This window comes from Salvelinus namaycush, chromosome 7 (genome assembly GCF_016432855.1).
Source record: "Salvelinus namaycush isolate Seneca chromosome 7, SaNama_1.0, whole genome shotgun sequence".
NCBI classification, from domain to species: domain Eukaryota; kingdom Metazoa; phylum Chordata; class Actinopteri; order Salmoniformes; family Salmonidae; genus Salvelinus; species Salvelinus namaycush.
Window position 1 is genome coordinate 47,437,586 of NC_052313.1, and position 22,974 is coordinate 47,460,559.

Here is a 22,974-nt window from a genome sequence, read left to right on the forward strand (position 1 = left end):
GTTTCCTGTAGTCCACGATCAGCTCCTTGGTTTGGCTGACGCTGAGGGAGAGGCTGTTTCTCTGTCACCACAGTGCCAGGGCTCTAACCTCCTCCCTGTAGGTAGTCACTTCGACGATGAGGCAATGAACAGCATTCTCACATAGGTGTTCCTCTTGTCCAGGTGGGATAGGGTAGTGTGTAGCACAATGGCGATTGCATCCTCTGTGGATCTGTTAGGGCAGTATGCAAACTGGAGTGGGTCCAGGGTGTCAGGTAAGGTGGAGCTGATATGGTCCTCGACCAGCCTCTCGAAGCACTTCATGATGACAGAAGTGAGTGCTACAGGGTTTTAGCAGTTGATGTTATTCTTCAACAACACAGACCCCAAAGCAAATCAGGGGGAGAAAAATATATTTATTCACATAGAACAAATCATAGTTGTTATGCTTGAAAGTGGATGTTCGATGTTTGTTCTTTCATGTTATTGTTGTTTCTCCGCTGAACAAAGAGACAAGATGTAGTTCATACCGACGCCTAGCCTGTGGTTGACCAACTAAAATTCACTATAATAAAATTGGGCCAATGGCCAAATACAAAGTACCCCGTTTCAGGCTTCAATGTATAGCTAGTTTGTACCAATGATAACTCGCCACACGTAGCTATGAGTCCCGAACTGGAACCCCTACACAGATTCTAAACAGATGTTGAACGAAAAAACAACTAGTTCCATTGATCTCTAGTTCTCTGCGTTGTGTATTTATCGTTGAATATTCCTCAAGGGCAATAGTAATTTAGGCGGGTTACCTTAGTTTTCTTGTTTACAGGGATAATGATGGACATCTTGAAGCATGTGGGCACCACAGACTGGGACAGGGAGAGGTTTACACTCCAGCCAGCTGGTCTGCACATGCTCCGAGGACGCGGCCGGGGATGCCGTCTGGGCCAGATGCTCTGTGAGTATTCACATGCTTGAAGGTCCTACTCACGTCAGTCACAGAGATTGAGAGCTCAGTCCTCTACAGCAGCGGGGTGCCTCGTAGAGGGATCAGTGTTGATTGCCTCGAAACAAGCATACAGCAGAGGTTGTTTAGCTTGTCTGGGAGAAAGGCATCTGTGTTTGCAGTGCTACTAGTTATTCCCTTGTAGTCCGTAATGGTTTGTAGTCCTTGCCACATGCTTCTAGCGTCAGAGCAGTCGAAATGCAATCCCTGGACTGTCTTTTTTCGTCTTTTGATTTATTTCTGGAGGTCGTAGCTGGTCTTTTTGTATTCATCCATATTCCCAGAAATCCAATTTGAATGCGTTGGTCCGCGCTCTCAGTTTTGCACGGATGTTGCTATTGACCTACAGTTTCTGTTTGGGATATGTGTGAATAGTCATTGTTGGGATAACATCCTCTACGCATTTCCTGATGAACCCTGTGACTGAGTCTGTATACTTATTGATGTTATTGTCAGAGGCAACCCAGAACATTTCACAGTCTTTGTAGCATAAATTCTGATTGGTCAGACCAGCGTTTAACAAATCTTACCATGGCTTTCTCCTGCTTGAATTTTCGCTTGTAGACTTGCAGGAGCAGAATGAAGGTGTGGTCTGATTTTCCGAAAGGGGTCGAAGGAAGGCTTTGTATCCATCTCGGAATGGAGAATAACAATTGTCCAACTTATTTTTCCTGCAAGAGGCAAGAGATGTGTTGGTGGATTTTTGGGAGAACTTTCCTTCGATGTATTTTGTTAAAGTCCCCGGCTACAACGAATGTGGCCTCAAGATATGCAGTTTGCTGTTTCCAATTTGTTCAAATTCCTGTGTAATTCCTTGAGTGCCAGTATGGTGTCAACTTGGGGGGTGCACAGCCAATTAAAAAACAGCTGTGATCTCTCATTAGATAATCCATCAACATCGTAAACACTAAAGCTATTGAAAAATATTGTTCATCGAAATCAAATGTCAATTAAAGCCAATTTGGTACATTTAACGTACAAGAAATATCTACAATTACTATTATCTTCATTTGAAAGAGTTTTGTCACATAACTTTTAACCTTCGGACAACAGTGGAATCAGAGTTTCCTCTTGAATGGTTATTTAACACCAGCCACTGATTTCCTCCTGAATGTTAGAAAAAGCGGATTCCCAACGATCTTTCACTTTGTCTGTTGTCACTGGCTTTCTGTCTGTGTGTGTGTGCGCTGCGGCAGACACGGTAACGTTAAGCTCTTGACAGACGAGCCAGGCGTGGCTGTCAAAGTGACACTGTTTGTGAATGAATGTGTGTGCGTGCGTGCATCAAATGCATGCACTTCTTGATAGTTGTTTGTGTCAGAATAAATTCTACACTGCCATAGCCAATAGTGCAAACCCCTCCAACAGAGACAGGAGTCACCAGTTAAGAGTTCTGCTGCTGTTAATTATCTGATGATAGCCACCCTGACAATCCTCCAAAAGAGGAAAAGCCGGGCGACCGCGTGTTGGTGAGATGGGGGTCAGAGAGGCCCGCTCCAAACAGGAGTTGGCTCAGGTTTAAAACTGCTGTCAGCAGAGCACAGCCTGTCTCTACTACTGAACAGCACCATTCTGAAATAACCCCAACCTCCATATTGAACTGTAAATGCATGGGATCAGTTTGGACGTCAAAGGTGTCAAGTCTTTCACACTTCACATCAGGCACTGCCAGCTCAGGCGGGTTTTTCATCCAACAAAAATCTACATGAAGGGATACAGACACACCAAATAAAAGGACATTATTGACAGTTTGCAATTCTTTCATTCATATCTGAAATTATACTGAATAAGAAAAATGCGTTTACTTTAACATTGCTCATAATATTTAACAATTTTGTAAAACGTGACGAAACCATTGGTTAATTCCAGACTCATTTGGAGTCTAAAATACCTCTACTTTGAATTCAATGTGGATTTCATTCTGGTGTAATTCACACAGGTTGTCTAAACACTCAAACAGTGGATCAATATGGCCATCGATCTGTGGCATTGAGACTGAGCCAGACGTGTCGAGGGGGCAAGAGATTCTCACTAGCGTTCCCCAGTCTACCGCTGAGGAGCCGCAACACACACACACACACACCCCCCCCCCCCCCCCCCACACACACACACTCAAAATATAAATAACACCAACCAAACTACAGCACACATATTTCAGTCTCTTTGCTCCCGAGACATTTGTGTCTTTGGAAGTTGGAATGAGCTGTTAGTTTGACTCTATGAGGACATCCATTTCAGTTCTCTGAGTGAATATCAGGCCAGCTAGGCAGTCAGCGTAACATCATCACAGGTCCTCAGACTGAACTGACGCAGTCGATTCCTTTGAATAATTCATCGGGACTGAGTGATAAGATGGCCTCTGATGCAGCTCTGAGACTGAGGGGTAGATTTGAAAAAGTCCAAACTTTAAAAGAACCAGCCCGTGACTGACGGATCAATATTTCAGACAACTCACTCATGATATCACACCACAGAACGAGGAAAGATACAGATACTTGCTTCATTTTAAAACTATTTTCTTAGTGTCAATGTGTCATTAGTCATTATTTAATCTCCTATCCTCTATTTTCCCTTTTGTTGAACAATGACTGCTTTAGTATTACATCAAATTAGTGGGCAGGAAATCAACAAAAAAAAATCATTATTGTAAGTTTGGCAAAAAGTATAATTACAATTGACAAAAAAGAATATCAATCATCGCTTATTTCCATTTCAGAGAGACCAGGCTAGTCAATTCCTCAAACAATTTCCAGACAGGTATTTGGAAGCATCGAACTAAACAGGCAAAACCGCGGCGACTACAAAATGCCTACCTCCTTAATATGGCATCTTGGAGGTTGGAACGTGATGGGGGGTAGCAATAAGCCAGACGGTGTCTCAGAGGAATAAGAGAGAGCAGATTTAATGTAATCATAAGGGAAGCTCATCTTTCAGGGAACAGTAATAATGAGCAATCAATAAGGGCCCTAACAGAGTTAGAGAGAGTGCCTGACAGCAGCTGTAGGCCTGTTAACAGGCAGCGTCTGCTCTCCCATTACTGGGGTGGGTGCACCGTGACACACACACACACACACACACCTCTAGTGACACCCACCAGCAGTGTGTCAGTCTCTATCGATCTCTGGCTTTAATCACATTCACTGTTAATGTATCCAATAGGTGTTAGAGTGGTCTAAGCTGTACTACAGATAAACCCGTATAAAGTGGATATTAGAAACAGACTTTTCTTGTGAGCACCATCAAACATTTGACCAGTATCTCACTTCAAAAAACAAGGACATTGATTTGAATGAGAATGTCTAAAATGGCTTCGCAAGGGTCAAAGTGAAAGAGTGCAATGAAGCTTCACGGTGCTGAGGAGAGGACATCATTAGCTTTGGTGAAAATAACTGACCCAAAATCAGTTGCTATGGGCAACGTCTACCCCCTTCCTCTGGACAACACAGTACTGCAATAAGTCAGTCATCTCCTACCTTACTGTGATCACACTTTCAGACAATCAGTGAGAGAGAGAGAGGGGGAGGCTAACAGAAAGAGAGAGCATGAGAGAGGAAAGTAAAATAAAGGAAAGGAAATGCGACACACCACACTGACACGCTCACTTGACTGACCCTCGAAGACCAGGTACACATTAACCCAATTACAACATGCTAGCCCAGCTAGCCTAGCTCTACACATTAGCCCAATTACAACATGATAGCCTAGCTCTACATATTAATCCAATTATAACATGCTAGCCCAGCTAGCCTAGCTCTACACATTAGCCCAATTAAAACATGCTAGCCTAGCTCTACATATTAATCCAATTATAACATGCTAGCCCAGCTAGCCTAGCTCTACACATTAGCCCAATTACAACATGATAGCCATGCTAGCCTAGCTCACACCCAATTACAAATCAAATCAAATGTTATTGGTTGCTAGACATATTTTGCAGATGTTATCGCAGGTGCAGCAAAATGCTCATGCTCCAACAGTGCAATATACGTAACAATACGAAACAATACACAAAAATCCCCAAAATAAAAAGAAATTAAGAAAAAGAATGAGCAATGTTAGTCGGGAGTATAAATATATACAGTGTATATGTATATAATGTTGTGTATGGACAGTATATGAATAGCAAAGGTGTATATGGCAGTAGTTATATAGGATGAGCCTTGACTAGAATACAGTATATAGATATGAAGTGGGTAAAACATTACGTAAACATTATTAAAGTGACCAGTGTTCAATGACCATGTGCATAGGGCAGAGGTCTCTAAGGTGCAGGGTAGAGTACCAAGAGAGCAACGCTCGCTGGATTAGCATGTTTTGCCGAGCTAGCCTAGCTCACAAAGGTACCTGTGTCATGTAATAATCTTCCCAGTGTGAAATAGTTCTCAATCGTTTTGATTGTGTCCTGATTGTGACGTCGTGCTGTAAAATTTCTCCCAGCGCGAAAATGTTCCCAGTTAAATAATTCCATGCGCATCTCTTTATGTGGATGGCTGAGCTCATCTCTTTATGTGGATGGCTGAGCTCATCTCTTTATGTGGATGGCTGAGCTCATCTCTTTATGTGGATGGCTGAGCGCATCTCTTTATGTAGATGGCTGAGCTCATCTCTTTATGTGGATGGCTGAGCTCATCTCTTTATGTGAATGGCTGAGCTCATCTCTTTATGTGGATGGCTGAGCTCATCTCTTTATGTGGATGGCTGAGCTCATCTCTTTATGTGGATGGCTGAGCTTATCTCTTTTTGTGGATGGCTGAGCTTATTTCTTTTTGTGGATGGCTGAGCTCATCTCTGTATGTGGATGGCTGAGCTCATCTCTGTATGTGGATGGCTGAGCTCATCTCTGTATGTGGATGGCTGAGCTCATCTCTGTATGTGGATGGCTGAGCTCATCTCTGTATGTGGATGGCTGAGCTCATCTCTGTATGTGGATGGCTGAGCTCATCTCTGTATGTGGATGGCTGAGCTCATCTCTGTATGTGGATGGCTGAGCTCGTGTGGATGTTTCTCACACCCTGCCTCGACCTCGAAAAACTGTTCTGTGTTTGCTTCACACATCTGCCAGTCAATGGTGGCCAGGAGTATTGACTTTGACCAATCAGAAGCTTGTTGAGGCGTGAGGTCAGCATATAAATACCCGGACTCACATGTCAAAGTGCTGAGGGTTGATGAAAGGAGAGATTTTTTGCGATTGCAAAGACTTGGCGCTACGTTTTCGATTGACAGTGCATATATTTGTTTGTTAGTTAGTTAGCTATACAAACAAATTAAAACTGCACATCTCTGAGAACAAGTCATCTCGACCAGTTTACAGCTAATTATGCTAGTTAGCTAGCTAAATCAAGGCGAGGAGGAGTGAGAGAAACATATGCACGAACTCAGCCACCCACACAGATGCGCGTGCAATTTCCACCATTTTTTTGCAATTTTCCTCGCAGTGAAAATGTTTCCAACATGACTTCACAATCAGAACGATTGGGAACTATTTCACGCTGGGAAGATTTGTACATGACAACCTGTAGTGAATTACAACATCCTAGCCCAGCTAGACTAGCTCACACAGGTACCTGTAGTGAATTACATATAACATTTTGCTATGGGCCTTATTATGGGGGCGGGGGCAATTTTGAACTGTGTATTAAATTAGCTATTCAAACATAGTCCTAAATTGACTTCAGCCAAGTAAAATGAGGCTATGAGGCCGTGTCCAACATGGGAATCTGTTAAGATTACTTTTGTTTTCTATCCCACAGCACCACACATCACTGAGCCAGTGTGTGTGTGTGTGTGTGTGTGTGTGTGTGTGTGTGTGTGCATTAAGCCTGGGTAAACTACGGCCCTCTCTCCCTGGGGAGCACTTACTCACTCCAAGAAAGCAGAGCTGGAGGATGGAGCTAAACAAGGGTTCATTGGCCAAAATATCTCCTCTCTCTCCACACACACACACACACACACTTTCCAGTAAGCAATATCCCCTGAAGCACTCATCCACTGAGAATAGCCAAACAGTGGTGGAGCGAAGAAAAGACAGAGAGAATTAATGGAAAAAGAGATAAGCGAGTCTAGTAGCTGGACTAGGTCCAGGGGAGCAGGGGAACAAACCACAGCCTGCCTCTACGACCACTTCTTACTGCGTCCGTAACATGTCAACCTAATGGCATGGACATGCAGCCAATTGATTTGTAAACCAATAGGCCTGTCCCTCTTGCACATTCAGATTACTTAGTTCACCGGTTCAGCACGGAATGAATAGTCTTCTCCAACACTCACTCTGACCAGAGAGATGGTACTGGGGGTGTACATGAGGGTAAAAGGGGAGGGAATATGCATATCTTTATGTTTACAGATTGCTCATGTACATTAATCAGACATAGACGAATGCAAGTGCACACAAGTATGTAGATAACCCATGCAACGTCGAATGAGCCTCATTTTTCTTTTAATCAAAATAATGATTTGACTGCTCACCATATAGCAATCTATATGATATTTAATGGAAGCTAGGGATATTTGACAGTCTGAAAGATATGTTGTGGTCCTCAATGTGAAAAGGGTGGAAAACAACGACCCCGGGACTGAAGTAATGATCATCTCAGGTATATTTACAAGTGATGGAGTGTGGTTGATGACTGATGTGGCCGCACACGGACACTAAGTTCTAAATCTAATATCTATTAAATACAACCGCAAAAGATCCCTGCCTGACCAGCAGCACACAGGACTTCAACTATAGTTGCGAGAGGTGAGAATAACTTCATATTATCCACAGTCCGAGCACATTTCACTCATGTCTGTGTTCAAGTGAATCGCCATGAAAATCCCTTTATCTACAAAGGCACTGTAGTCCATATTGGACAGCGCTGCTATTATGGTCTGTCGAGGTCCGTCTCCCCCATGCTACGCGGCCCTCTCCTTTTTTCACTAACGTCTCCACACGGACTCCTCTGTCTCACTGTTAAGTGGGGAAGCGTTCATTTGAAATGCTTGAAGATATGAGAGAGACTAAGATTGATTGGCCTTAGGTGACCTATAAACTTACTCTCCAATGATTTCACCAGTGAACCCCAAATTACAGTATTGAGGATTAGATGTAGTATTTATCGAGTTAGTCAGGTGTGGCCTAAAAATCAAGAGATCGCAAAACAGATATTTGGTACTGTCATTTCACGCATGTGCGCATGCACGCACACACAATGAAATACCTACCTAAAGATAGCACTCAACTACTATAATCTCCTAATACACGTACATTTTCCCTCATGTTAGGATGATTTCACACCCCTGTAATCGTTAGGGGGAGGGCTGGAGAAATACGGTGTTATGAGCATTGTGCCTGGGAGACCACAATGGGCATACAGATTACAGAAACAAGCCATTTAGCAAGTAGACATCTCAGAGATTAACTCTATCTCAGCTAGGCTATAGCAAGTCAACGGAGAGAGCCTTAATTGTGCTAACAGAACACCACATAACCATATTGATAATGATTCTACTGAAATCAGACTACCTTATGATAAATGTGTAATATCAGGAAATCTACACGTTTAAGGTACAGACGTTAACTGTTTGTCTCGTCTAGACCCTGATCTTACCAATCTTATGTCTGTAACCAACTCAGTATGTAATGCGCTACTAATGAACGAGCAGGCCCATTGGCAGGCAGGCGGGCAGCTCTAATTCTCCTTCACAGGCGATCATGTTGCAGCGGAGAGCCAGATCAATACCATTTGCTCGATACACGGGAGGACTGGAATCTATAAAAGCGCTTTTATTGAGTAATTAAACACCCATTACAGTCCCGGGCAGCCAAACAATAAATTTGATCATCCTCTAAGACGCAGATCCACAGTGGTGATTAATACCCGGGTGAATGCATGGCCAGGGTGACATAAAGGCCCTCGACTAGATGACATTATGCTAAGGCCTATAGCCTAGCGAGCTAATACCGTACTGTAAACAGGACTGGATTGCCTTCCAAGGGAGCAGGGATTCTAGTGCTTACAGAACAAATTCAAAGGTGTGGTAATGTACCCAGCTAGCACAGAATATTCCCGTAACATTCCCTAAACGTTCTCCTTTGGTTTTCCTACAATGTTCTTGGAACCAAAATGTGTTAGCTGGGTAGTACCTTCTAAAGGTTGTTACAAATATTCTGCTATTATAATTATCAGAGGAGAATGCTTGGGAAAGGTGTTCTGTAGCATATAACTGGGTTACATTGTAAAATTCATGAAAGAGAGGGATAACTGACATTGGCACAGGACAAATATGGGTCAGTTGAAATGTTGCTGTATTACTAGCTTCAATAAAACTTTCCATCTTTGAATCGCAATACATATAGAATCGTGAGAATCACAATCCATATTGTATCGACACCTAAGTATGGTGATAATATTGTACCGTGAGGTCCCTGCCAATTACCAGTCCTATCTACTACCACTTTAAAAATACTCACACTCCTTTTCATAATATTGCAAAAATGATTTTATTCTGTTCATACGGCCCACCGCAGTTCTTTTTAAAAACTTTTTTAAGGACCCATGCTTTTTACACTTTCACAACTCGCCAAAATACCCACAATGTCGCCCTTGTTGGAGAGCGTTTAGCCTTGTTGCGCCAACAATATGGCGTCTGGGTAATTCTTCTTAAATATGAATGGTCCATTCAGTCTGCTCAATGGACTCTTCTGGCAAAACCCCCCTTTTCTTTTCTGACAACAATATTCAGCGCAGCGCTCTTGGCAGTTGCCAAAGTAACAAAAGAGGAACTCGAATACGTCGCTGACGGTTTCAAAAGCATTAAGCCTTCAGTGAAATGCCTAGTTCCTGGCGAAAGCAAAGTGATTTGACAACAATGGACAAATCATACAGTGGTTTATGAGCTTTGAGGAACACAATGGCAGTCTTTTTTCCAAAGCACACATTAGTAATCATGTCATTGAGCCCCCCCAGGGTTCTCATTGGCCCGGAGGAGTGTGGGGAACAGGATTAATGTGTCGACCGGGTGGAGGGTGGAAGTTGGCCAAGTCTCTCAATTCAACACTCTAAATGTGATGAGGTTCTTTTGCCACACACACTCTAAGAACAGAAACACATACAGGAAGAACACACTGATTTTTGCATGTTTCCCATCTAATAAGACTAAAACAAGCGAGTGGCGAGTTAAAAGTAGAAGAGGATATATCTCCTACATGTCAAACAAAACCGGTTTAAAATAATGGAAGCAATTGAATCGGTTGTTTAAAAAAAAAGATTCTGCCTCTTTGACGCAAAACAACTCCCACGACTGATGCACACCCACTCAAAAGTCAATACCACACGTGTATCTGCCTATATGGATAATGTATGAAACTAGGTTGAGGAGCTCGGAGCTGCATCTCATTACCCAGCGCATACAGTACCATCCTACATTATCCTTGCAGCCAAACCCTGCACCTGACACAAAACACACAAAAACGGATAGAGACTAACACACAAATAGGCACGCACACCCACAAAGATACAAACATGCTTGCATACACATTGCCACACACAGACACACACCCTTCTCCACAGGTCCCCCGCAGATCAACCTGATTATGCACACGCTTCTGCTGGACGCGGCACTTTACAAAACACTTTTCTCCTCCGTCCTCGCTGTCTGATTCTCACCATTCCCTCCCGGAGACAGGCCACAGGCTGCCGTGCTGGCCGTGCCGCACACACACACACACACAACACACCCAGCCCAGCCACTCAAGGTCCTTTGTGCCACCCCCTGGCAACCTGCCAAGCTGTCACACACACACACACACACACACACACACACACACACACACACACACACACACACACACACACACACACACACACACACACACACACACACACACACACACACACAGCTCTGCGGAGAGAGGGGCTGGGTGAATGAAAATGCCAGACAGGGACTTACTTGACCGTGGCTGACAAGAGAAAGAGAGAGAGAGAAATTGCGCGATTCTCCAATGATGGTCTGCCTAATCAAGCTGTACACCAGCCGAGACGCACAGAGTAAGATATAAGATCAGATCACAGGCAGAAGAGAGATGAGAGATGACTCAATTCCCCCTCTCTCTCTCTCTCTGCTGCTGTCTTTCTCTCTCCCCCCAACAGCCCTGAAAAAAGCAGTCATCGTTTAATAACTGGTTCCCTCATCAGGCAAATGAACGTGAGGCCGCTTCGCATATCAATGCACCGTTTAACTCAGATGTCCATATCAATAACTTAATTAGAATTGCAGAAGGTCTCATTTGAAAATACAATGTACAGGATAAGCCGTGGTCTATTGTGGATCTAACGAAGCCGAATATCCGGTAGCGGGACGTTGGCTTTAATAAGTCTTTAGCATATTTAACTTTTCCCATCATCTCGGTAGAATGTGTTAATATCTAAGAGAGAATCTTAGCGATGGGTAGTATGGAGAGATTGAGCAGGAGAGAAGCCACGCGGGGTGAGAAATTACTGATTAAAATTCCAAATGTGCAGTGAAAAAAAGCGAGGGGAAAAAAATCCATAGCTTCGATTTGATTAAACCTATGAAAATGGTGCATTACATCAAAAAACAGGTGAACTTCAAACACTTTGAGCACTTGCCATGCACAGGGAAGATATTATTTTAATTCCTGTATTCACACCAAGGTGAATTCAGCTGAACTCTGGATGAAGAAACAGTGTGATGTTCCCGAGATGTGTGCTGTCTGTCTCAGTGTTCACAGACGAGTATAGTTGCATGATGGGTAAAGTGTTTTAAACGGTAGATGGTCACTAGTGGACTGTTGTCTGACACTGCTTCTCCTTCCAGGCCACACACTGATTCCTTTACTTGTCTACTAATTTACGACCACAAATCTCAACACACAGCTGAACTCTCACACTTGTCTTTCTGCACCATACACAATTACAACGTCAGGAAAAAAAACTCCCCGAAACACACTTGTAATGGATCCACCACCATGCGAACATGTTGAATGTATTTTACGTTAAAAAAAAAAAATTACAATAGATTTTACAATAATGGGGCCCACTCAAAATAGCATACTCAAAATACTAAATGAATACAAAGTGCTGACTATCGTCACCATAATGAAAACATCCATACATACAAAAAAGACATCCCTCCCCTTATTACTGGGTATATGGTGATACCTAAAGTACTGTGCCTTCAGAAAGTATTCATACCTCTTGACTTATTCCACATTCTGTTGTGTAACAGCTTGAATTCAAAATGTATTACATGTATTTATTTTAATTTATACACAATACCCCATAATGACAAAGTGAAAACATGTTTAGACATTTTTTTGCAAATGTATTGAAAATTAAATTTAATAAAAGTCTGATTTACATAAGTATTCACACCCCTGAGTCAATACTTTGTATAAGCACCTGCAAAGATTGCAGTTGTGAATCTTTATAGTTAAGTCTAAGAGCTTTGCACACCTGGATTGTGCAGCATTTGCCCATTATTCTTTTCAAAATTATTCAAGCTCTGTCAAATTGGTTGTTGGTCATTGCTAGACAACCATTTTTAGGTCTTGCCATTGATTGTCAAGTAGATTTAAGTCAGAACTGTAACTTGGGCACTCAGGAACCAGGTTTTCCTCTAGGACTTTGCCTGTGCTTAGCTCCATTCCATTTATTTTTTATCCTGAAAAACTCCACAGTCCTTAACGATTATACAAGCATACCCATAACATGATGCAGCCACCACTATGCTTGAAAATATGGAGAGTGTACTCAGTAATGTGTTGTATTAACACAAAAAATTTATTGCTTTGCCAGAGAGCCTTATTGCAAACAGGATGCATGTTTTGGAATATTTTTATTCTGCACACGCTTCCTTCTTTTCACTCTGTCAATTAGGTTGGGGTTGTTGAGTAAATACAATGTTGTTGATCCATCCTTAGTTTTCTCCTATAACAGCCATTCAACTCTGTAACTATTTTAAAATCACCATTGGCCTCATGGTGAAATTCCTGAGCAGTTTCCTTCCTCTCCGGCAACTGAGTTTGGAAGGACAGCTGTATCTTTGTAGTGACTGGGTATATTGATTAGAAGTCAACCAATTAATCGGAATGGCCGATTAATTAGGGCCGATTTCAAATCTTCATAACAATCGTAATCAGCATTTTTGGACGCCGATTATAGACGATTTTATTGCAATCCACGAGGAGACTGCGTGGCAGGCTGACCACCTGTTACACGAGTGCAGGCAGCAAGGAGCCATGGTAAGTTGCTAGCTAGCATTAAAGTTATCTTATAAAAACAATCAATCTTAACATAATCACTAGTTAACTACACATGGTTGATGATATTACTAGTTTAACTAGCTTTTCCTGCGTTGCATATAATCAATGCATTGCCTGAAATTGTGTCACTTCTCTTGCGTTCAGTGTAAGCAGAGTCAGGGTATATGCAGCAGTTTGGGTCACCTGGCTCGTTGCAAACTGTGTGAAGACTATTTCTTCCTAACAAAGACCGTAATTAATTTGCCAGAATTTTACATAATTATGACATAAAATTGAAGGTTGTGCAATGTAACAGCAATATTTAGACTTAGGGTTGCCACCCATTCGATAAAATACGGAACGGTTCTGTATTTCACTGAAAAGATAAAAGTTTTGTTTTCGAAATGATAGTTTCCGGATTTGACCATATTAATGACCTAAGGCTCGTATTTCTGCGTTCATTATATTATAATTAAGTCTATGATTTGACATTTGATAGAGCAGTCTGACTGAGCAGTGGTAGGCAGCAGCAGGCTCGTAAGCATTCATTCAAACCACACATTCCTCCGTTTGCCAGCAGCTTTTCGCAATGCTTGAAGCACAGCGCTGTTTATGACTTCAAGCCTATCAATTCCCGAGATTAGGCTGGCAATACTATAGTGCCTATTAGAACATCCAATAGTCAAAGGTCTATGAAATACAAACTGTATAGAGAGAAATAGTCCAATAACTTCTACAATAACTACAACCTAAAACGTATTAACTGGGAATATTGAAGACTCATGTTAAAAGGAACCACCAGCTTTCATATGTTCTCATGTTCTGAGACAGGGGACTTAAACGTTAGCTTTTTTACATGGCACATATTGCACTTTTACTTTCTTCTCCAACACTGTGTTTTTGCATTATTTAAACCAAATTGAACATGTTTCATTATTTATTTGAGACTAAATTGATTTTATTGATGTATTATATTAAGTTAAAATATAAGTGTTCATTGAGTATTGTTGTAATTGTCATTATTACAAATATATATTTTTGGTCCTCCAATAATCGGTATCGGCGTTGAAAAACCATAATAGGTCAACCTATAATATTGATACACCCTCCAAAGTGTGTATCAAATGTCTGCTTGTTTTATTATGTGACTTCTTAAGCACATATCTACTCCTGTACTTATTTAGGCTTGCCATAGCAAAGGGGTTGAATACTTATTGACTCAAGGCATTTCAGCTTTTCATTTTTTATTAATTTGTAAAAATGTCAGAAAACATAATTCCTCTTTGACATTATGGGGTAGAAAAAGTAAAGGGGTGTGAATACTTTCTGAAGGCAATGTATATCTGCTCTTAGCCCAGATACAGTAAAAGTTTTACTGCGCTAAACCAGATACTGTACATCAGGAGACCTCTTTCTCTCCTAAACCCCCACAAGACACAGGGCTGTCAGCACTCAGAATGATAACAGCATGATGACAGTCTGAGGGAGGGGAAGAACAAACAGATCACTGTTCAAATGGCTAGAGGAAGGATTTAGGCGTTTGTCTCTGGGACGATCATACTTTCCAAAAGAATGCCTTTGCCCATACACTGTCAGTCAGAGGAACAAAACAAACAGACAGCCAGAGCTGACAGACTGATCCAAAAGAAATGAAGGAGGAGGAAGAGGAGGAGGGGGTGGAGGAGGAGAGCGAGGAGGGGCAGGCTGGATGTCAAGGATTTACGGATTGGCGGCCGTTCATCTTTGCAGCAGCAGAACGAACGCTCCTTCGTCTCACAGACAGTGTAGCAACAGACAGCTGCCTCCCGTTTCCAGCGCTGTGTGCCTCTCTAACTTAGATCACTGAGAGAGTTGTCAGCACACACAGAGAGACACGCACAAAGACAACATAGCCAGCTGCCACAAGTCCAGGGACTAGTTTTTGGGGACAGAGAGCGAGAGAGAGCGAGAGAGAGCGAGAGCGCGAGAGAGAGAGAGAGGGGGATTTGCAGGAGCCAGGCTCCCTTGGGGTCATTCCTCGCTCGCTGAAACGGGGAGAGCACAAAAGACAACACTTAACATATTTGCTAAAAGATGACAACCCTGCCTAGATCTCATTTGAAGCCGGCCTTTGTTAGGAGCGGCAGACGAGAGAAGTCCACTGATATTTGCGAGAGAGAGAGAGCGTCTGACAAGTGTCTCTTTCTTTAACATTACAAGGAATCCATCTACATACATCTTCCACAGCAGTAATTCCCCAGGGTGCAGTATATGCAAGGGAGTCATTTTGGAACGTTAGTAAGAGAGAGGGCTTCTTTAATGGTAAACATTACAGACGTTTTGAAACTGTCAGGCTAATTCCTGTCTTTAGTCCCACAGGGAATAGTCCAGCTAGCCTTAACGCCAAACCACTCTCTGTATTCACTCTGAGTCAGAGAGAAAATCACTAGCTAGATAAACAAAGTAATCGAGAGGAGACTGTTGTATATTAGTGTCTCTGTTTGCGAAGACCGTCTTCTTTAACCCTCTCTAATATCTCTACTATCCCCTTCATTATCTCTTTGAGCAACTGTTACGACGATTCTGACAAAGACATAAAATGAGGCATTACGTACACAATGAGGGGAATCATTTGTGCTGTCAGTTTCAGTTTCTAATATAGTAGGGATGTGTAGTGGATAGTGAACTTTAGTGTTTAGATCTTTAGTACAATATTATAATACTATGTGAAAGTGAATGCACACACACACACAACACACCTACACACACTCCACCCCCCGTCCCACACACACAACACACACTCCACCCCCCGTCCCACACACACGACTCTCATTACATCAGCAACAGCCAGTATAAATGACACGAGGTATAAGTCACTCTCTGTGCCTGTAGCCTCCACAACTTCCCTCACTCTATCAATTTATCAGGAGAACCACCGGGTAGAAACACACGGTTAGGGGACTGCTCAGTGCATACCAACTATCCATCACCACACTAAACAGCGTAGAATGTCAACTTCTTTATTTAGGAAATAACCAAATTAAATCCAGTAAATATCAGTACAGATAGTTGGGCTGATATTTAAAAAATGAATAAATAGTGTTTAATGTTCACACGGGCTTTTGCCTTGACTTATGCGACAAGAGACCACTCATCTGTAGGGGCCCAAACTGAGATATTTGGATTTGCAAACAGGCTCCACGATGTGCGTAATAGAATCGAAAACAGAATACAGATGTGCTGTATATATCAAGCAAAATACATTTGAGAACGAATCAAGCAACAGCATTACAGCAAGGGGACATTTTTGCAATGCAACGGAAGATCTTGATCTGAAACACTCTTCATCTTTATTCCAGAGAAGTTCTTGGCTGCGTTGGCCTGCACTATAACAAGCTGCATTATGTGGGCTAATCTAATGAAAACAAATCTATTCTATCATTCAGCAAATATACAGTGGATTTACATGAAATGAATGAATTAGTAAAGTAAGGGGGTGGAAAATGACAGTCAACCAACATATGTGACTAACTACACCCCGAACTGTGATGTGTTTCTAAGAGAGAGCGAGAGAGAGAGAGAGAGAGAGAGAGAGAGAGAGAGGCTAATATTAACATTCATCTCTATACTAACGTATAAAACAACAAGTGAAAACATAGTGACAAAATTAACATGACAAATGAACAAAATGTTGATGTTGAAGAAAGTAGGCTGAGTCCTATTTGTTATTTCTAGGTAGCTTATCTTGAACATACAGAGAAATACAAATTAGACTTGGTGCATAACATTCTATCTGGCCTACCTTGCGATGAATGTTACACTACATTACCTAAAGAACAAACACTCTTTTTTTGTGACTTCATAAAAGTTCATTCTTGTCCCTTTTGAATTGCACACCTCACATAATAGTTTGTACGATGCATACGGATCAACGCCACAAAGCCAGTCCAGAAATGGGATAGGCCTAAATCTATGTTCACATATTCAGGATGAAGTCGAATTATTGTCATGCTCATTCAGGATATTTTGGTTTTGATGCAAAATATCTCAATATTCTTTTATCAATTTTAAATATGTGTCTAATAGCCTAACTAGGCTATATATTTCAGTGTTCAATGTTGATAAAAGGCTAATGGTGACAAAGATGGCCTCTTAATGTGCTATTAATAGCTGCTTAATTACAGCTGTTTGCCATTTCTGATGAGGTTAATAATCAATTACTATCTACAATTCTGATTTGTAGGGTAGGCTTCTGGTATAAGATAAACATTATATTAAAACAAATTACTGATATATTACTGATATATTTTGATTACATTACAGTTTGTTTGCCACACCAGCGACTAACAAAAGTTAACCTTGCAGTCTATTCTCCTAATATTTTGATTATACTAATTTACTAGTAGTATATCCGTAATAACAACGTTTGAAGATTAGTATAACACGTTTACCGGTATATTCGTCATAATTTAAGCAGACTAATATATTCTGAATATAGCCTACATAACAAGTGGACCTGGGACACATTCCTGTTAGTCTACTATTGCCCAAGCTCAGCGCGTGAAAGGGCTTCTGGGTGCAGCAATTCCCGAAAACATATCGGCATCGTAATGATGTGCATTCAAAGCCAGCACAGACAAACGCCAAGGGTCCGTTTGCATTCACGGCGACCATCTGATGCGAGAACTATTCCATTATGTATACTATAGTAATCATTTGTTTTCCGAGAGTGGCAACAATTCGGCCTAGACAGAGTATGATAAAAAAAAATGGTCTTAATTTGGACACAAGCCTGAGGATGATAGCATGGGAAAATCAACCCGTAGCTGAATTACTAAACTCTCACAAAACAATGTGCACGCATGCAACATATCTCATCATACATACATCAGTCATATTTCCTGTCATTATTTTAAAGAAACGGACACAAAACGCATGCTTGGAAACAAGCACGGTCAAAACAACCACAATTAAAAAAATAAAAATAACAACAGTTAATCAAATGAAAGATTGGGAAAAAAATAACCTACCATAGACGCTGCTGCTACTGATCATTTCTTGCTGCGAATAACGGGGAAGAAGAGGGGAGAGCATTGGAATTGGAATTTGGACGAGGAGGAATTCCAAAGGTTGTTTTACATAAGAAGCACTACTCTCCACTCGCACATTTCAGTTTAACGTGAGTCGTTCTAGTCAGGGCTACTAAAGACCCATCTAACCTACACGCATACTAGTACAAGGAAAGTGGACCCTGTCGGCAAAACGCAGTTGGATAGCGCTGTAGAGGCGGGAGCAAAACATATGATGGTGCAGCCACTTGGTTCACACCAGATCATTTCCGCATTGATTGCTGTATTATGTTATCGAGAAAGTTACATGTGGTGATACCGCTCTCGCCTAATAAAAATGCACCAGCTCTAGCATAGGCTACTCTCGTGCTTTAACAATAGATGGTGTGTCACAAGGACTGTGACATTGCATCCGCTGATGCGAAAGATATGATGCCTAGGGATACTTGTTGTAATCACCGTATGCATGTATAAAAGTTGGCTACTTTAAAACTATTCAAATATCGGTCCAGCACCCCCCCACACACAAGCACTGTCATTCGAACCGAGCAATAGCAATTGGATCGCCTACATAAGAACACAACATACCCATGCGGTTTTAAGTGACACTAATCCAAAACGCAAATGCGCTACTTTACGATCCTAAAACGAACAAACTCGTTGATAAATGCATTGCAAAAGCAATAAAACTTGTTTTTAACAGTGAATGCTTAAATCCCGTTTGATTCATTGCGTCTCGGAGGGTGGTGGTGTCTTTACGGATAAAGCGCTTGGGTTCCCTGCTAAGGCAAGACTCGCCTAATATCGGCTACTTTAATTGCGGACATCTCGAATCCAGTTCTGGAAAGGCTTACCTGTATGTGCGACAGGTCGACCTCTGGGGTTAGAGCAACATCGATCCACGGTAGAGCTTGCTGATGAATGACTTGCGGTGGGTTAAGCGAGGCTGCGTGGGATTTAAAACCATTCCAAGTTAGCGCAGGCAACAATGACCACAGCCACTGCCATGTTGGAATTTCAAACCCTAAAACAGCTGCTTCGGAGACTGACCAATATGCCTCACAATGCGCATGCGTCTAGCTGTAAAGACCAGAAATTCAAAGTCCCGCGTAAAGGGGTAATTATGCAAGGTTTTTATCTTGTTATACCAACAGACATCGAGGCAACATTGTATTGGGAAATAAGCAGAAGCTCGTGATTGTGTTCAAGTAAAAGCTACAGCAGACTATTGTAGGCTATGAGATTGGATCTGTCTAAACAGATACTTTTAATCTATGGATTATTTGTAATTGCGCGCTGATAATTTTTTTAAACAATTGCAAATAAGAAATCAATAACCATTGTCCCATATTTAGAGAACAATCTGGGAATGTAGCCTATTGTGTGATTGCTGTGTGACACACGCGCGCACACACAGACACACGCACTCATTCCACTAGTCCTAGTTCTTTATTTCCCAATGATAATTATAGCACCAATGTCGAATTATCTATCTGAGTCCTAATTAGAGCTGAACTGTCCCAGTTAACACACTATCAGAGCATCAGTAGGGAGATCACATTTAAACAAGACATCAAAGATGGAACAACTGTCAGATGAAGTTCAGTGTGTCAAATAAAGGCTCAATTGAAATATCCCAATCGTCATGGATGATATCTTTTATTTATTTACACAATCAAAGTCCTGGTAATGAGAGCCAGGAATTTGATTTATATACAGTTGAAATAAAGGGAATAAGTTAATTTAAAAAATAGTGAGATATCTGAGATTGTCTACACTTACCTGCGCGCACGCACACACGCACGTGCACACACGCACGCAAACGTACACAGGCGCGCATGTGTGAGTGTGCGCGCGCACACACACCTAGACACACAAAGAGGTTCAATTGGGAATAATTTTTTAAAGTGCTATAAAACTGTCCCCAAAAGGGATGGCTATTTCGATGACCATTTTGAACAGAGAATCACTTCAATTCTCACTGTATGCTCCCATCTGTTCCACTCTGTTCCCTTTCAATTTAACCCCTGATCACACATGGCCTGGCTGGCTGACTGACTGGCTAGGGCTGGCTCTATATGGTAGGGTTTCACTGGCCTTTTACGGGACCTCTGGTTTGGACATCATCAATTCAGCATGGAGCTATTCCAAATCCCAGTGCTCCAGTTCCCATCACACCTCCCAAAACAGGTTCCAATGTAGGTCTACCACCTTGTGGTCCCCAGGTATACCTCCAGACAGTGAGACAGACCAACAGACAGACAGATAGACAGACAGATAGACAGAAAGACCAACAGACAGACAAGCAGACAGATAGACCGACAGACCGACAGACAAGCAGACAGATAGACCAACAGACCGACAGACAAGCAGATATTTACACTGAGTGTACAAAACAGTAGGAACACCTGCTCTTTCCATGACATAGACTGACCAGGTGAATCCAGTTGAAAGCTATGATCCCTTATTGATGTCACCTGTTAAATCCACTTGAATCAGTGTAGCTGAAGGGGAGGAAACAGCTAAAACATTATCTTTAAGCCTTGAGACAATTGAGACATGGACTGTGTATGTGTGCCATTCAGAGGTTGAATGGGCAAGTCAAAATATTTAAGTGCCTTTGAATGGGGTATGGTAGTAGGTGCCAGGCACACAGGTTTGAGTGTGACAAGAACTGCAACACTGCTGGATTTTTCAAGCTCAACAGTTTCACGTGTGTTTCAAGAATGGTCCATCACCCAAAGGACATCCAACCAACTTGACACAACTGTGGGAAGCATTGGAGTCAACATAGACCAGCATCCCTGTGGAATGCTTTCAACACCTTGTAGAGTCCATGCCCCGACAAATTGAGTCTGTTCTGAGGGCAGAAGGATGTTCCTAATGTTTTGTGCACTCACCGTATTTGCATGTTTTGTTCACATGTTGAGTAAATCTCACCTTTATTTTGTTGCAAAAAAAGTATTTGACAGATTAAGAGAATTTTCCCCTCCCATTATGTTGAAATCTGGACTCTAAAATGGACTGCGGCTGATAGGAGGCCACAGCTGAATGTGAGTCACACTACTAGGAGTGGTACTGCTGTGGTGATAGAAAGTGACGCAACAGATACAGAGGGTTGAATCAGTAGGAGGGTTTGGGGGCTGAGAATGGAGGGGGTTTTGGCTCGCCCTTGTGTGTGCCAGCCACTGTGATGGTGTACCTACGTGGCTGTGAGGTCCACACAGCTGCTGACTGGCTTGGAGGTCATTCTGAGATACAGCCACGCTGTTATTCTTGATGGTGCCATGGGTGTGTAAACACACACTCACACCCACACAAATGCACACATATACAAACACACATGCGTACACACAAATATACACAAACACATGCATGCACATGCAGTATGCACACACACACATACACACACACATGCAAACACGCACGCAAGGATACACACACCTCGTGTCCGGCCTTTTGCCCTTGTGTCAGCAGGCAGGACACATGGAATTATTTGACTTCTTTGACGTCTCCTTTTCTTCCCATATAATATCCACACTTCACATACACTCCGAATTTCTTCAGAATGTTGTTGGTTCCTCTCTATTTCTGTAATATTTTTGTCCCTTTCTGTTGGATCTACCACATTATAATTTTTTGCAGGAAATGGTGGAGTACCTAGATTATTTCAGACTTGATGTAGATAGTACTGTGTAGGCTCCACACATAAATTACCCTCCTGTGGTAGGCAGAATATTTGCATCTAATTTGCAAATTGCAGTAAAGACAGCAATTCAGGTGATACTGAATATTCAACGGTAGCATGAAATATTTGACACTAATCTGTAAAATACCACCTCGTGTACGAATCCCTCAAAGTCATCTATCATTCGGATTTAGTTTTCAAATTAACCACAAGTCCAATTTGAAAGTGAATTTGCAAGAGAGCTCAGTCCGCCACCACCAATATTATTCGCTAAGAGTAATGGATAGGCTAGATAGACTGTGTGTGTGTGTGCGCGAGCGTGCGTGCGTGCGTGTGTGCGGGCGCGCGTGTGTGTATACTGTATGTGTAAGCATGGCCTTGTTGAATTTGAGCAGGCCTAGCCGTGATTTAACTACTACATTAATCTAAATGGATTTGAAGTCATTAACCATTTCAGAGGTAATGATGTGGTACTACCACTAATGAGCTTTAGCTCTTAATTGAATAGGAGGGGGTGTACAGTGATGCTAAACCCACAGTAGACATTCACTCCACCCTCCTCGTTTCCGTCCTACCACACACACACACACACACACTGTAGACACACACATGCATGTGACATGTGGTGACGCACGCACACATACACACCCTCGACGTTGACAACGTTTTTCCTTCCACACACTCACAGGGGTTAGAGAAGGGGTTCCTAGTCACGTGACTGTCTGGACTACAGCCCCTCCGCCCGAGGACTTTGATGTCACCCTTCATCACTTCAAGACCACAAGCTGTACTTTTGCTTTACAGCAATTACAGGGGAAATACATGTGTTTTCTTTTCCAGTCATCATGAAAATGAAAAGAAAAACATTGTCTGGTGTCACATTATGATTGGATTATGCATTATTTAGTAGGCCACTGAAGTGCCGGATCCAAAAACATCTTAAAAAGCTTAATTTGAGACGCATCTCGTCCTTAAAAACAAAACAAGAAGCTTTGTATAAAGGTAAAGTAGT

The 22,974-nt window shown here is 42.0% G+C and overlaps 1 protein-coding gene across 2 annotated transcripts in view; it reads right to left on the reverse strand.

The window, feature by feature from the left end:
- The window catches only part of LOC120051316 (fidgetin-like), a 35,130-nt gene extending 15,847 nt beyond the window's left edge, over positions 1 to 19,283 (reverse strand). The window contains exon 1 of one of the 2 annotated variants that reach the window (XM_038998132.1): positions 19,129 to 19,283. Coding sequence is in view for 1 of the 2 variants with exons in the window: in XM_038998131.1 (XP_038854059.1) it covers positions 18,236 to 18,260 (25 nt within the window). In the remaining variant the exon portion in view is untranslated. Of the gene's footprint in view, positions 1 to 18,235; positions 18,289 to 19,128 lie in introns of those variants that run through there. The other variant, XM_038998131.1, reaches the window with a different exon arrangement.
- Positions 19,284 to 22,974: the final 3,691 nt, after the last annotated feature.